The 17270-nt window shown below is 40.2% G+C and overlaps 1 protein-coding gene across 5 annotated transcripts in view; it reads left to right on the top strand.

The window, feature by feature from the left end:
- CHM (CHM Rab escort protein) overlaps positions 1–17270 on the top strand; it is a gene marked incomplete at both ends in the record, with an annotated part of 181278 nt that overhangs the window by 133713 nt on the left and 30295 nt on the right. For all 5 annotated transcript variants that reach the window (XM_079727338.1, XM_079727337.1, XM_079727334.1 and 2 more), the window contains one exon: positions 3718–3814. In XM_079727338.1, coding sequence (XP_079583464.1) covers positions 3718–3814 — 97 coding nt within the window. The remainder of the gene's footprint in view (positions 1–3717; positions 3815–17270) is intronic.

The following is a 17270-nucleotide window of genomic DNA, read 5'->3' as shown; positions in this document are numbered from 1 at the left end:
CACAATAGGGTTCGCGCTCCTATGAGAATCTAATGCCACCACTGATTTGATAGGAGGCGGAGCTCAAGTGGTAATGCGAGCAATGGGGAACGGCTGTAAATACAGATGAAGCTTCACTCTCTTGCCTGCCGCTCACCTCCTGCTGTGAGGCCCGGTTCTTAACAGGCCACAGACACCGGTACCCATCCGTGGCCCGGGGGTTGGGGCCCCCTGTATTAGAGTATATTTCAACTGATGGGGTTGGGGCCAGTAGAGAGGGAGAGGTTGAAGATTCACAGGAGAAAAGGAGGATAATTGATGCAGCAAGGTCCAGTAAAGGCTGGGGAGGATGGGATTCAGAGAACAGGTAAAAAACATTGCCCTTAGATGGGATGTGAGACACTTTGAAATAAGAGGGTGAATGCAGGAGAATTTGTAGGTTTGGGGGTTCCCATCTGATGGGTTCTATTTACTTTTTAAATTACAAGGTGAGGTTACCTCCTGAGAATGGGGGTGTGAGTGTGGGGATGTGTCAAAGCTCATGGAAGGGTGTAAAATAATCACCGTGGAGAGTGACCTGTCTCGTGGTCAGATGGCTGGGCAGTGTTGAGGGGTCCAGTTGAGTCTGGAGGTCATGGATTTACAGTGGCATTAATCCGCTATGATCCTTCCAGCTTTTTCATTCTCTTACCCCCACCCAGCCTACTCATTGACCTATTAAAAGAGACCTACAATTCCTTGTTCCCTCTGTTTCCTCCGGGATTACCAGCTCCCTTCTGCCCTCTTCCTTTTCTGTGTCCTAGACCACATGGTGGATCTTCTGAACTGCTCTTTCTCCAACACCTTCAATTCCTGTGTAGCCATGTTCTTCATCTGCACCCACAGAGGAAAGTCCCATCCCTGGATGAAGCTGGGATCTACACCTGGATCACTAAGGGCTGATTGGGAAAACAGTACAACCAGACAGACTGGCGCCACCACAGTACTGGGGGCACCAACCTCACCCAGCAGGACCCTCAGTACCCACCACCAGTTACCTCCTCACTGGCTCAGACAGTGCCCTCTCCCCTCAGAGCCTAGTTCAACTTTTCACTATTTTACCCACCTTTAGCCCTCTCACTCTCCCCCATCACTTTGCTGAGAAAAGTAAGGACACCTACTAAGCACAGTGCCCTTTGACCTCCTGCCCAACCACCCACAACTTATGTACACCAGCACAGAGACTAATGAGGGGTCTCCCCTCCTTGTCCAAGGCCAAGCCCTTTCACCAGCACCCTTGACACACACATGCACCCACACCACCCTGTATGCCTGCTCTCTCTCCTACATTTTCAGCCTCTCCCCACTATTGGTACCTTCCCCTCAACCTATACACAGGTATTAGCATTTTCTGTTCCAAAAATTAAAATAATAAGGCAAACAGAAAAATGCTCCGTTGAGTCTTCCCCCATCTGTAGCTAGTATCCAATCTCTCCCCTGCTCCTGTCAATATTTTTGAGATGGTATCTCTACTTGCTGCCTCCAGCTCCTTACATCTCATTCATTTCTAGACCAACCTGGCTTCTACCCTCACATTCCTACCATAGTTTCTCTTGGTAAGTTTATTAATAACTTTGTACTAGTCAAGACCACAGGGCGTTTTTGGGGTTTTGTTTACTAGGTATTTTCTGGTATATTTGAGAGTGTTGATTATTCCCTTTCTCTTGAAACTCTCTACTCCTTTGGCTTCCATGACACTGTGTTCTCCTGGTTTTCCTCATAACTCTCTGGCTATTCCCTCTCTTGCCTCCTCTGTGGGCTCTATCCTCCTCTTAAATATTGGGCCTCCTCGGGGTTCTCAGCTCAGCCCACCATATCTGTTACTCTTTGCACACTTGCTGCTTGACTCCATGTACTCTCCTGGTTCCAACTCTGCATAAAAGTTGGTGACAGCCTTCCACTTGTATATCTCCCAGGACTTTTGGCCCACAGGCCAAATTTCCTACTGGACATCTGTCCCAGGGACTCCTCAAACTGAATATACTCAGAGCTGAACTCACCGTCTTCCCTCTCCAAACTACTCATCCATCACTTCCTACTTCCATGAAAGCACTTACATCCTTCCAACGACAACTTCTTCCTCCTACCTCTGACATCTCATGAGCCTCCAGGTTCTTGTCACTGTACATCCTAGAAGTTGCTCCAGTCTGCTTTTCCTCTTGATCCTTATTCTCACTGCTCCAGTTTTGGAACTCATCACCTCTTCCTTCTAACTGGTCACCCTGCATCTCATCTTGTCTCCTATAAATCTATCCTCCATACAGCCATCAGAGAGAGCAATCTAAAATGTACACCTGGCCTGCCTTTTTTTGTTTCCTATATCAGTTTTTTTCCCCTTTTTAAATTTTGAAGCACAAATAAAATGATGAGACTTCGAGGAAAGAGTAGGTGTCGGTCTAGATAAATTTTATGGAAGTGGTATTAAAGTGTTGAAGGAATTATCTTTTGATGGCTGTTATAATCTCTCTGAGATTTAAGACAGTTACATCCTCAGGGTTCAGACAGAAGGCACTGTGGTAGGGGGTCACTGATTATATCTCAATTTTTAAAAAAATATAGATGATAGTTGTAGGAAACAAAAGAAGTACTTACGTGTTGATACAGTCCTTAAGATACCTTTCCAGTTATACACATGTTTTTTAGTCATAGTCATTTGGTAATTATCATGACATTAAATCCATGTTTTAGTGGTTCCTCTCTCTTTAATGTTAAAGTACAACACTTTTTATCATAGACAGCAGCAAAAGGAGTTAAGAGGAATATTGAGAACACAATTTTTGAGACATTGTGAAACCCAAAATGTATATACAGGTAATGATAGTAAGATAGTCATGATTATCAAAATAATGTCTAGTTTCAGAACTTGTAGGCATTTCCTCGGTAGGCTATCAGTGTGACATTGCCAGTCAAAAATCTAAGCATAATGCTCACAGGTAAAAGTACAAATGGGGCTTTACTTTTTGGCAATGTTTCCTATATAAAATGATATAGTTTCCTCAGATTGAAGATTAAATTGAGAATTAATATTGAAGCTTTTGGTTCTGTAGAGAAACACTGACCTGATGGTTATTTAAAGTCTTTTAAATATAAAGCCATATAGCATATGAGTGGTGCCTAGGGCAGCATACTACATATTAATGGAGTCCTTAAATTACTTTGAAGCCATTCATTTTGAAACATTTTGGTATATGTTTAGCTGTACTTTGGTATATTTTGACATATACTTTGCTTATTTCAATTTCTTTGCAATTCATAACATTTTAAATTTTTAGTGCTCTATAACTGCTATTTTTAGCCAATATGAATGATCAAAATTAATTTAATGTGCTCTGATTTCAAACAGTGAAGTACATACAACTCAGAAGTAATTAATCATATCCTTTGAAAATATGTAGTAAGTGAAGGATGTAATAAATATTAAAGATATTTGAAATATTTATTGTCTACAAATTAAAGTACTGCAATATATATATCATATGTAAATATATCAGTAATGCAGAAACTGGACATTAGGACACATGTGCATGCTTTATGTTTCAAACTGTGTTCTAAAATTCAATCCTTTCAGATCAATGTTTTTCAAACACCAATGAGAGTTTGAAAAAAGACACTCAGTTTGGAAGTTAATTACACTCTAATGATAGAAAAATGAAAATGAGATCTAACAGCTATGTCTGATATTTTGTTTCTGCTTTTTAGATTTCCATTTTGACAGTGCCAGCAGAAGAACCAGGAGCTTTTGCTGTTCGGGTCATTGAGTTATGTTCCTCAACAATGACATGCATGAAAGGCACATGTAAGCACAACAGAGTCTGGTATTTTGTCTTTTGTGTTTGTTTAGGAAGTAAATGGGGACAGCTGTTGTTACCGTTCTCAGGGTTCTGTTAATAGAGTTTTGCCATATATATATATATATTTTTAATTCACAGTATTTGTTCAAACAGTGTATGTTCATACAGTAAGTCATTTCATACCTTCCCCTTGCCTCTAAACATTTCTATGGCTAAATCTTCACAGGCACCATTGTTAACCTCTCTGGTGAAAGGATTTCTGTGACTTTCCAATTCTTTTTTTCTTTTTTTTTTTTTTAACATCTTTATTGGAGTATAATTGTTTACAATGTTGTGTTCGTTTCTACTGTATATCAAAGTGAATCAGCTATATGTATACATATATCCCCATATCCCCTCCCTCTTGTGTCCCCTCCCACCCTCCCTATACCACCCCACTAGGGGGTCACAGAGCACCCAGCTGATCTCCCTGTGCTATGCGGCTGCTTCCCACTAGCTATCTGTTTTACATTTGGTAGTGTATATATGTCAATGCTATTCTCTCACTTTGTCCCAGCTTACCCTTCCCCCTCCCCATGTCCTGAAGTCCATTCTCTGCTTCTGCGTCTTTATTCCTATCCTGCCTCTAAGTTCATCAGAACCTTTTTTTTTTTTTTTTAGATTCCATGTATATGTGTTAGCATATGGTATTTGTTTTTCTCTTTCTGACTTCCTTCACTCTGTATGATAGACTCTAGGTCTATCCACCTCACTACAGAGGACTCAATATCATTTCTTTTTATGGCCGAGTAATATTCCATTGTATATATGTGCCACATCTTCTTTATCCATTCATCTGTCAATGGACACTTAGGTTGCTTCCATGTCCTGGCTATTGTAAATAGTGCTGTAATAAACATTGTGATACATGACTCTTTTTTTGAATTACGGTTTTCTCAGGGTATATGCCCAGTACTGGGATTGCTGGGTTGTATGGTAGCTCTATTTTTAGTTTTTTAAGGAACTTCCATACTGTTCTCCATAGTGGCTGTACCAATTTCTATTCCCACCAACAGTGCAAGAGTGTTCCCTTTTCTCCACACCCTCTCCAGCATTTACTGTTCGTAGGTTTTTTGATGATGACCATTCTGATCAGTGTGAGGTGATACCTCACTATAGCTTTGATTTGCATTTCTCTAATGATTAGTGATGTTGAGCATCTTTCATGTGTTTTTAAGCAATCCATGTATCTTGTCTGGAGAAATGTTTATTTAGGTCTTCTGCCCATTTTGTGATTGGGTTGTTTGTTTTTTTGATATTGAGCTACATGAGCTGCTTGTAAATTTTGGAAATTAATCCTTTGTCAGTTACTTCATTTGAAAATATTTTCTCCCATTTTGAGGGTTGTCTTTTCATCTTGTTTATGGTTTCCTTTGCTGTGGAAAAGCTTTTAAGTTTCATTAGGTCCCATTTGTTTATTTTTGTTTTTATTTCCATTTCTCTAGGAGGTGGGTCAAAAAGGATCTTGGTGTGATTATGTCATAGAGTGTTCTGCCTATATTTTCCTCTAAGGGTTTTATAGTGTCCATCATGTTTAATGTGTCATTTAAAGCTTGTGTTTCCTTATTTATTTTCATTTGGATGATCTGTCCATTGGTGAAAGTGGGGTGTTAAAATCCCCTAGTAGTATTGTGTTACTGTTGATTTCCCCTTTTATGGCTGTTAGTATTTGCCTTATGTATTGCGGTGCTCCTATGTTGGGTGCAGAAATATTTACAATTGTTATATATTCTTGGATTGATCCCTTGATCATTATGTAGTGTCCTCTGTGTCCTTTGTAATAGTCTTTATTTTAAAGTCTATTTTGTCTGACATGAGAATTCCTACTCCAGCTTTCTTTTCATTTCCTTTTGCATGGAATATCTTTTCCCATCCTGTCACTTTCAGTCTGTATGTGTCCCTAGGTCTAAAGTGGGAGTCTTGTAGACAGCCTACATATGGGTCTAGTTTTTGTATCCATTCAGCTACTCTGTGTCTTTTGGTTGGAGCATTTAATCCATTTAGATTGAAGGTAATTATCAATATGTATGTTCCTATTACCATTTTCTTAATTATTTTGGGTTTGTTTTTGTAGGTCTTTTCCTTCTCTTGTGTTTCCTGCCTAGAGAAGTTCCTTTAGCATTTGTTGTAGAGCTGGTTTTGTGGTGCTGAATTCTCTTAGCTTTTGCTTGTTTGTAAAGGTTTTGATTTCTCAATTAAATCTGAATGAGATCCTTGCTGGGTAGAGTAATCTTGGTTGTAGGTTTTTCCCTTTCATCACTTTAAATATGTCCTGCCACTCCCTTCTGGCTTGCAAAGTTTCTGATGAAAGATCAGCTGTTAAGCTTATGGGGATTCCCTTGTATGTTATTTGTTGATTTTCCCTTGCTGCTTTTAATATTTTTTTGTATTTAATTTTTGATATTTTGATTATAATTTGTCTTGGCATGTTTCTCCTTGGATTTATCCTGTATGGGACCCTCCGCACTTCCTGGACTTGATTGACTATTTCCTTTCCCATGTTAGGAAAGTTTTCAGCTATAATTTCTTCCAGTATTTTCTCAGACACTTTCTTTTTCTCTTCTTCTTCTTTTGGGACCCCTATAATTTGAATGTTGGTGCGTTTAATATTGTCCCATAGGTCTCTGAGACTGTTCTCAATTCTTTTCATTCTTTATTCTGCTCTGTGGTAATTTTTTCCACTAGTTTATCTTCCAGTTCACTTATCAGGTCTTCTGCCTCAGTTATTCTGCTATTAATTCCTTCTAGAGAATTTTAAATTTCATTTATGGTGTTGTTCATCCTTGTTTGTTTGCTCTGTAGTTCTTCTAGTTCCCTGTTAAATGTTCCTTGTATTTTCTCCATTCTTTTTTCCAAGATTTTGGATCATGTTTACTAACATTACTCTGAATTCTTTTTCAGGTAGACTGTCTTTTTCCTATTCATTTGTTTGGTCTGGTGGGTTTTTACGTTTCTCCTTCATCTGCTGTGTATTTCTCTGTCTTCTCGTTTTGCTTAACTTACTGTGTTTGGGGTCTCTTTTTTGTAGTCTGCAGGTTTGTAGTTCCTGTTGTTTTTGGTGTCTGCCCCAAGTGGGTAAGGTTGGTTCAGTGGGTTGTGTGGGCTTCCTGGTGGAGGGGACAGGTGTCTGTGTTCTGGTGGATGAGGCTGGATCTTGTCTTTTTGGGGGGCATGACTGCATCCGGTGGTGTCTTTGGGGGTGTCTGAACTTATTATGCTTTTAGGCAGCCTCTCTGTTCATGGGTGGGGTTGTGTTCCTGTCTTGCCAGTTGTTTGGCATGAGGCGTCCAGCACTGGACCTTGCTGGCCATTGGGTGGAGCTGGGTCTTAGCTTTTAGGCTTAGATCTCTGGGAAAGCTCTCACTGATTAATATTACATGGAGCTGGGAGGTCTCTGGTGGTCCAGTGCCGTAAATTCGGCTCTCCCACATCAGAGGCTCAGGCCTGACACCAGGCTGGAGCACCAAGACCCTGTCAGCCACACAGCTCAGAAGAAAAGGGAGAAAAAGAGAAAGAAAAACATAATAATAAAGTAAAAACAAATAACTAAAGTAATAAAAATAAAAATGTACTTAATAAAAATGAGAGAGCAATGAAACCAATAAACAAATCCACCAATGATAACAAGTGCTAAGAACTATACTAAGATAAACATAAAAATCAGAAACAAGTCAGTCGCAGGCAGCAAACCCCAAGTCTACAATTGCTCCCAAAGTCCACCACTTCAATTTTGGGTTGATTCCTTGTCTATTCAGGTATTCCACAGATGCAGGTACCTCAAGTTGATTGTGGGGATTTAATCTGCTGCTCCTGAGGCTGCAAGGAGAGATTTCCTTTTCTCTTCTTTGTTTGCACAACTCCTGGGGTTCAGCTTTGGAGTTAGCCCCTCCTCTGCATGTAGGCTGCCCTCAGGCTTCTGTTCCCCCCCCCCCGCCAGACAGGACGGGGTTAAAGCATCGGCTGATTAGGGGCCTCTGGCTCACTCAGGCCGGAGGGAGGGAGGGGTACAGTAGCTATAATTGGAATGCGGGGCGAGCCTGTGGCAGCAGAGGCCAGAGTAACATTGCACCAGCCTGAGTCGTGTGTTCTCCTGGGGAAGTTGTCACTCGATCACTGGACCCTGGCTGTGTTGGGCTTCACAGGCTCGCGGGGTGGTGCGGTGGTGTGTGGATAGTGACCTGTGCTTGCACACAGGATTCTTGGTGGCTGCAACAGCAGCGTTAGCGTTTCGTCCCCGTCTCCGGTGTCCGAGCTGTTAGCCGCAGCTCATGCCCGTCTCTGGAGCTCGTTTAAGCCGTGCTCTGCCTTCTGTGGGCAGACAGGGAAGGAATCCCCTCTCCTCGTGCATCCTGAAACAATGGTCTCTTGCCTCTTAGGCAGGTCCAGAGTTTTTCCTGGACTCCCTTCCAGCTAGCTGTGGCGCACTAGCCCCCTTCAGGCTGTGTTCACGCCACCAACCCCAGTCCTCTCCCTGAGCCCGAGCCTCAGCTCCCAGCCCCCACCCGCCCCTGCGGGTGGGCAGACAAGCCTCTCGGGCTGGTGAGTGCTGGTTGGCACCGATCCTCTGTGTGGGAAACTCTCCGCTTTGCCCTCCGCACCCCTGTTGCTGCGCTCTCCTCCGTGGCTCCGAAGCTTCCCCCCTCCGCCACCCACAGTCTCCGCCCGCGAAGGGGCTTCTAGTGTGTGGAAACCTTTCCTCCTTCACAGCTCCCTCCCAGAGGTGCAGGTCACGTCCCTTTTTTTTTTTTTTTTTTTGCGGTATGCGGACCTCTCACTGCTGTGGCCTCCCCCGCTGCAGAGCACAGGCTCCGGATGCTCAGGCTCAGCGGCCATGGCTCACAGGCCCAGCCGCTCCACGGCATGTGGGATCCTCCCGGACCGGGGCACAAATCCGTATCCCCTGCATCGGCAGGCGGACCCTCAACCACTGCGCCACCGGGGAAGCCCACATCCCTATTCTTTTGTGTCTGTTTTTTCTTTTTTCTTTTGCCTACCCAGGTACATGCGGAGTTTCTTGCCTTTTGGGAGATCTGAGGCCTTCTGCCAGCGTTCAGTAGGTGTTCTGTATGAGTTGTTCCACATGTAGATGTATTTTTATGTATTTGTGAGGAGGAAGGTGATCTCCGCATCTTACTCCTCCGCCATCTTGTAGGTCCTCCTATTATTCCTTTTAAGTGGACAAACTGAAAGAGCCAGTTCACAGAGGTCTAGTTCCAAGATCCTTTGCAAGGATTCTTTCTTTAATTTTTTTAAGTTTATTGGAAACTTACCTTCACAAAATTTATTTTCTTTACTGCTAGTTTTCCTCTTTACTTTTCCTTCGAATTCTTAATCTAGTTGCTGAATTTCTACCGTGTATAAATCCTCAATGTATTTCTTTTTTATGAGACTAAAGTTAGAGACTAATTAATCTATCTGTTCTTTTATTTGTGTGTATCAAAATTTTTGTCTCACCACTCTCATGTATCATGTCTCTTACAACATATTTCTTAAAGATGTTTCAGTAAGCTGAAATCAGCATGTATACATTAGCCATCACTATGCCTAGACCTAAACTGTACTTGTAGGGATTATAAAGGAACAGAGGCTGACATTTCTGATTTGAAGTATTCATAATCTTACTGCACATCTAATGGAACAAGACAATATTAACTGTGTGCTCTGGTAGGCATATCAGGATAGATAAAGATGAATACAACATAGCCTCTGAACTTGGGGGACTCACAATCTAGTGGGACAGATAAGACAAACACAGAAGTAGCTGCAAGAGGCAGACTATTAAAATACCACAAGAGAGGTACCAACAAACTAGACACTAGAGAGTCATAGGAGGAAAACATAACAGTATCATTAGCTAGGATGTTTTTAAATTCTATAAACTTATATTAAGTTTTACTGAAACTCTTACATGAATTATGAGAAGTAGAAGACTAATCTGGTTTGGCCTAGTCAAGGAACACTTGCCTATGTTTACAAGTGTAGTGCTGTTACTTTAAAAAAAATGACAAAAATGTGGTCAAAGAGAAGTGAGAGCTTGATGCCAGCAGGGAGAGGGAAGAAAACTTATCCAATATTGCTGTAATCCTAAATTTCCATTTGAAAAAGTAGCTCAGAGAAGGTTTTTTTTTCCTTTTATAGTGATACAGGTAAATCTTTACCCTGACATCTATCCATATTATTTTTCCCCTATTACTTTAGCCAGTTTTGTGTGTGTCTTTTTATCTGTGTTAGAATCTTAAGTATAAAATGAAACTGCACATTTTTAGTTTTCTAAATTGCATTTATTTTATGTTTGTGAATATTGTTATAAATTTATTTTTATTGATTATTTTTCTATGTGAAATATTTTGTATTCCCAGTCTAATAATGCCTATTCACTGTTGACAATTTGGAAGACATAAAAAAAGAAAAGTAAAATTACTATAATCTTTCTACCTAGAAATGATAAATACCTGATTATGTTTGTCTTTTTTTGTTTGTGTATGCATGTATATTTTCATAAAAATGCAATACTAATTTATATACTGTTTTATAATCTGCTTTTTAAAAAGACTTAATAATGTATCAAAAATCTTTTTGCACGTCTATGATATAATTTTCAGTGATTGTGGATATGCCATTTTTATTTAATCCCATGATGTTGGATTGTTTTGAAAAATTTTACTTGATAGTCCTGTAACAAACAGACATCTTTATAAGTAAATATTTGTGAGCATCCTTTTTTTTTTGCGGTATGCGGGCCTCTCACTGTTGTGGCCTCTCCCATTGCGGAGCACAGGCTCCCAACGCTCAGGCTCAGAGGCTATGGCTCACAGGCCTAGCCACCCCGCGGCATGTGGGATCTTCCCAGACCGGGGCATGAACCCATGTCCCCTGCATCGGCAGGCAGACTCTCAACCACTGCGCCACCAGGGAAGCCCCATCCATTATTTTTTGTAAGATTTTTTTTTAGTGGAATTATTGGGTCAAAGTATGGATCTTTTTTAAATTTTGGAATAATTACAGATTCATAGGAATTTGCAAAGATAGTACAGAAAGGTCCCATGTATCCTTCATCCAGTTTCTTCCAATATAGTGCAATATCAAAACCAGGAATGTGACACTGGTACAATGTGTGTATGCAGTTTTATCACATGTGTAGATTCTTATGACATTACCACAAGGATCCCTGTTGTTGCCCTTTTATAGCCACAGCCAAATCCCTCTTCCCCACACCTGTTACCTAATCCCTGGCAACCACTAATCCATTTTCCATCTCAATAATTTTGCCATTTTGAGAATGTCATATAAAAGGAATCATACAGTATGTAGTCTTTTGAGATTGACTTGTTTCACTCGGTGTAATTTCGTTAAGGATCAACCAACCTGTTGCATGTATCAATAGTTCATTCCTGTTTATTGCAGAGTAGTATTCCATGGTAAGGTATACTTTCTTCTGGCCTTCATGGTTTCTCATAAGAAATCTGCTGTTGTTTGTTTTTCCACTATAGCTAGTGTTTGCTTGTTTGTTTGTTTGTTTTTCTCTCAAGGCTGCTTTCAAGATTTTGTTCTTAGTCTTTAATTTTTAGAAGTTTGATTATGATGTGTCTTGGAATGGATTTCTTTGGATTTATTCTATCAATATTTGGAATTTGTGCAGCTTCTTGAATCTGCAGGTTTATATATTTTGTCAAATTTGGGAAAATTTCATCCTTTATTTCTGTGAGTACTTTTCAGCCAACCCTCTTTCTCCTCCTTCTTCTGGGAGGAAACATGTCTATTAGATCTTTCACTATAGTTCCACATGTCTCTGAGGCTCTGTTCATTTTTTTTTAATTCAAAGATATTTATTACACCTATTGACAGCAGTGTACCCTGCTAGACACAGTGGATTATATGAAGGAGTGTAGCCAAAGTGGTAACAATACTAAGGTAGTATTGACACAGAGAGTACAAAGATAGTACAAAGAGCAAGAAGACCCCAAACTACATGTATTTCTGTTCATGTTCGTATAGTCTATTTTCTCTCTTTTGTTCATATTGTGTCATATTTCTACAGTTCTACTTTTAAGTTCACTGATTCTTTCGTCTGTGCATTCCATTCTGCTCTTGGACCCATCCATTATGTTTTAAAATTTTAATTATTACATTTTTGGTTTAAAATTTTCCATTTGGTTCTTCTTTAAATCTTCTACTTGTTACTTGTGGAATGCATCAGGACTTTCAGAACTCTCGTGAAAAAGCAGGTATCAGGAGACAACTAACCCATGATTGATTAGAACAAGAATTCATTACTAAGATGGAATGAACTGATGAGGGATGGTTGTGACTTTTTATTTTTTAGATTACTGTTAATGTTTTAATGTTCTTTTTTTCTGGATTTAAGGAACCCTTTTTTTTCTTAAGCTATCTATAAATTATAATGATTATGTATATTGTGCTTTGTAGACAGAAATAAACAATTTATCTTTTCTCAAAAAAAAAATCTTCTACTTGTTTGCTAAGGCTTTCTCTTTCTTTGCTGAGATAGTTTGTTTCATTTGTTTCCAGCATGTATGTTTGTAATTGGTCATTGATGCTTTTTTTTTTTTTTTTTGGCTGCATTGGGTCTTCAGTGCTGCACACAGGTTTTCTCTGGTTGCGGTGAGCAGGGGCTACTCTTCGTTGTAGTGCACGGGCTTCTCATTGCAGTGGCTTCTCTTGTTGCAGAGCACGGGCTCTAGGCGTGCGGGCTTCAGTAGTTGCGGTGTGTGGGCTCAGTAGTTGTGGTGCACAGGATCAGTTAGTTGTGGCTCGTGGGCTCTAGAGCGCAGGCTCAGTAGTTGTGGTGCACAGACTTAGTTGCTCCGTGGCCTGTGGTATCTTCCCAGACCAGGGATCAAACCCTTGTCCCCTGCATTGGCAGGCATATTCTTAACCAGTGCGCCACCAGGGAAGTCCCTGATGCACTTTTATGATTGCTACATTAAATCTTCAGACAAGTACAGCAGCTGTGTCGTGTTGGCACCTGCTGATTGTCTTTTCTTATTCAAGTTGAGGTTTTCCTGGTTCTTGGTATAATGAGTAATTTTGGATTGATACCCAGGCATTTTTGTTATATAATGGGACTTAGATCTTATTCTTAGGCTTCCTCTGACACTGCTTTGGTGGGGAAAGGGAGTGCTCCCTTGTTACTGCCAGGTGGTAGTGGAAGTCCTGGTTCCCCACTTGGCCTCTCCTGGCACCCAGACGTTGGATAACTTCCTTATTACTGCTGAGTGATTGTACTGCTGGCTCTCCACTAGACCTCCACTCATTCCAACCTGGCTAGGAGGAGCAGCAGTGTCTCGACACTGCTCCCCACATGGCCTCAATGACACTGTGGGAGAGGGTGTGGCCTCATTACTCAGGAAATGGTGAGAGACTTCACTCTCCATTTGGCCTCCTATGACACCACCACAGTGGGGCTGGGGAGCGGTCCTCTTTATTGCTGGGTAGGGGTGAAAATCTAGGATCCCATCATGGTCTCTGCTGACATGGTAGAGGATGGGGACTGTTCCTCCTTGTGGGGATGAAAGTCCTGGCTCCATACTTGGCCTTCTTTGACACCACCCTACCAGGGAGGTTGGGGCAGCTCATTATAGTCTGGTGAAGAGTGGAAGTCTACACTCCCCGTTCAGCCTTTAATGGTGAGTGTAGAGGTGGGGCCTTGGTTTTTTTCTATGGTCTTTGACTGGGGTAGAACAACTATGTCTAAAAGTATTTTATCTTGCTAGGTTGCCCTTTTCCTGGTATTCTGACTAATGAAAGCAGACTTTTGTTGGGGTTTTGTTTGTCTGAGTCCATTGATGTTTCTTGGTTGCCAGTTTCTCTGGTAACCAGTCTGAGATACATGAGGCAAAAGAGAACCCAGGGAGGGACTTCCCGGGTGGCACAGTGTTTAAGAATCCGACTGCTAATGCAGGGAACACAGGTTCAAGCCCTAGTTCAGGAAGATCCCACATGCTGTGGAGCAACTAAGCTCATGCGCCACAACTACTGAGCCTGCCCTTTATAGCCCGTGAGCCATAACTACTGAGCCTGTGCGCCACAACTACTGAAGCCTGCGCACCTAGAGTCTGCGGTCCACAACAAGAGAAGCCACCACAATGAGAAGCCTGCACACCATACCGAAGAGTAGCCCCTGCTCACTACAACTAGGGAAAGCCCACACACAGCAATGAAGACACAATGTAGCCAATAATTAATTAATTAATTAATTAATTAATTAAAAAAAACAAAAGAAAACCCAGGGAACTTTGCCATTTTGTTCCTTTGGTCCCAAGGTCCCTAGCTGGTCTGCCTTTCTTCTCTGTACTTCAGGGTTTTCTTATGTTTGTTTTATATATTATGTCCAAGATTTTTAGCTGTAGTTAGCAAGAACAATAGAGAAGAATACCTTTACTCCATCTGTGTGGAAATGGAAGTCCCAAAGTTTCTGAATGTTTCTGGAGTTTTTAGGGCTTTTGATATATAATGTCAAATTGCCACTCTCCCAAAGTTGTATCAACTTGCATATCCAATGGTAGTTTATAAGCAAACATGTCTGTTTCTCTAAACAAACAAGAGCACTGGGTATTATCTTATCAAATCTCCATTGCCAGTTTGAAAGTAGAAAATATTTTGTTTAAATGTGTATTTAATAATTCATGAAGTTGACCATCCTTTCTTAGTGTTTATTGGGTATTTATACTTTTTCTGTGAATCCCTTATTCATTTCATGTGTCTATTGATTATTCTTTTCTTTTCAACTTATAAGCACAATATAAACATTAAGGGTAAAAAATAATTAAAAATAAACATTCATGAAAAGCTGCTCAACATCACTAATTATTAGAGAAATGCAAATCAACACTACAATGAGGTATCACCTCACACCGGTTAGAATGGCCATCATCAAGAAATCTACAAACAGTAAATGCTGGAGAGGGTGTGGAGAAAAAGGAACCTTCCTACGCTGTTGATGGGAATAGAAATTGGTACAGCCACTATGGAGAACAGTATGGAGGTTCCTTAAAAAGCTAAAAATAGAGCTGCCATGTGATCCAGCAATCCAACTCCTGGGCATATACCCAGAGAAACCCATAATTCAAAAGGATACATGCACCTCAATGTTTATTGCAGCACTATGTACAATAGCCAGGATATGGAAGCAACCTAAATGTCCATCATCGGATGAATGGATAAAGAAGATGTGGCACATATATACAATGGAATATTACTCAGCCATAAAAAGAAATGAAATTGAGTTATTTGTAGTGAGGTGGATGGACCTAGAGTCTGTCATACAGAGTGAAGCTAGTCAGAAAAAGAAAGACAAATACCGTATGCTAACACATATATATGGAATCTAAGAAAAAAAATGTCATGAAGAACCTAGGGGTAAGACGGGAATAAAGACACAGACCTACTAGAGAATGGACTTGAGGATATGGGGAGGGGGAAGAGTAAGCTGTGACTAAGTGAGAGAGTGGCATGGACATATATACACTACCAAAAGTAAAATAGATAGCTAGTGGGAAGCAGCCGCATAGCACAGGGAGATCAGCTTGGTGCTTTGTGACCACCTAGAGGGGTGGGATAGGGAGGGTGGGAGGGAGGGAGACGCCAGAGGGAAGAGATATGGGAACATATGTATATGTATAACTGGTTCACTTTGTTATAAAGCAGAAACTAACACACCACTGTAAAGCAATTATACTCCAATACAAATTTTAAAAAAAGAGAAACTCTGTGGTTTCATATTAACTATAATGACAACATAAAGTTTGCTTATATAAATTTTCTGTCATGAGTAAAATTTTTGAACTAATTTTGTATTGTGAGGGATGAACCTATTTGTGTGTTTATATATACATATGCAGACACATATGTGTATTTATCGGTACATCACTGTATAGGAAACAAATTCCAAAGAGTATATGCCAAAATAGTCATAACAGTGGTTATCCCTAAATGGTGGGAAGACAGGTAACTAACTTTTTGGGGGTTTTTTTTGTTTGTTTACCTTGATTTTCTGATTTCTCTACAGTATGAATTAAAAACAGATTTAACTGGTTATGCCACAAAGATAAAGGATCATATTGCAGACATGTATAATAGTGTAGCCAAAATGTGACCTACTATACCAGATGTTTGTTATAATTTTGATTATGTACAATTGAATCCACAGTTTGGGGTGTTTATTTCCAGGCTGCTACAATATAAAAATGTTTCAAGTGGTCATTAAATTTGAGCATTTTTCTTTATGCTTCATTACAAACCTTCCTACTTTGATACATAATTTCCTGAAATTTTAAACCACTTTTCCAAATTGCCTCACAACATACTAATCAGTGATCCATCTTAAGTTAGCCCTTTCCCATGTGGCTCCTTCCTTCTTTGTCATTTGGATTCTGTTCCTGCTTATTTCATTTATTTATGTGTGTGTATACTTTCTCATCCCCAAACCTCTTCTTCAGGTCAGCTCATTGAGGAAAGTCTTTCTAATGATTGAGAAGAACAAAGCATGTATCTTTGTGTTCTGTAGTCATATGTAGCATGAAGTGGTACTGTGATCTTCACATTTTTTTAAAAAAAGCAATATCTTAGTTATTTTAAACATCGCTGGGACATTTCCTTGGAATTTTGACATCGTTAAATTCCCAGTATATTCTTTGGGGGAAACACTAAAATGCATTTCACATGTATTTGTCTTAGTAGCTTTCTCATGTAATAGAGTTATATTTATTAATGGACTCACTATAGAGGTCAAGGAACTTCCCTCATATTATTAAGTTCTCCAGAGTTGAATGTTATGTGGTAAGAAATGGTGGTAGGACATCTCTGCACTTTCCAAATATAGGAGATCCCCACCTTTGGATGAAGTGTATTCTTTGACAGTATCTGTTAAAGCAATTTGTGGTGAGGCAAACTTTTGTCTACTCACCCCTGCATTTCACACAGAGACTATCATAAGCTTCGTAAGGGTTGGCCTTGCGGACCAGTTAAATGCCTGTTCATCCTTCAAATCTTAGTACAAATATTATCACCTTCGCCTGCCTCATTCATGTACTTAGGCTTTTGCTCCTCTATTTATATAGAACTCGAACTTCTTTCTAAGTTAACATTTATTACAATTTAATAGTAATGATAATTAACATTTATCAAGTACTTAATATATGCAGGCGCTGTTCTAAGTACTTCACATGGATTAACTTAATTTATCCCTCACAACAAATCTGAGATAGGTGCCATTGTCTTTTCTATTATTCAGACGAGGAAACTGAGACACAGAAAAGGTAAATGATTCACCCAAGATCACAGATTTAGTAAGAGGGAGAAGCAGAATTTGAACCCGGACAGTCTGACTCTAGGGCTTACACTTTTAACCACCATACTATACTGTTTCTCAGAGTAGTTATAGCATAATTAGCTTTACATTTC

Source organism: Hyperoodon ampullatus (genome assembly GCF_949752795.1).
Source record: "Hyperoodon ampullatus genome assembly, chromosome: X".
NCBI lineage: Eukaryota > Metazoa > Chordata > Mammalia > Artiodactyla > Ziphiidae > Hyperoodon > Hyperoodon ampullatus.
The sequence above is the reverse complement of the archived record's forward strand: the minus strand, read 5'-3'. Positions and strand labels throughout refer to the sequence as shown.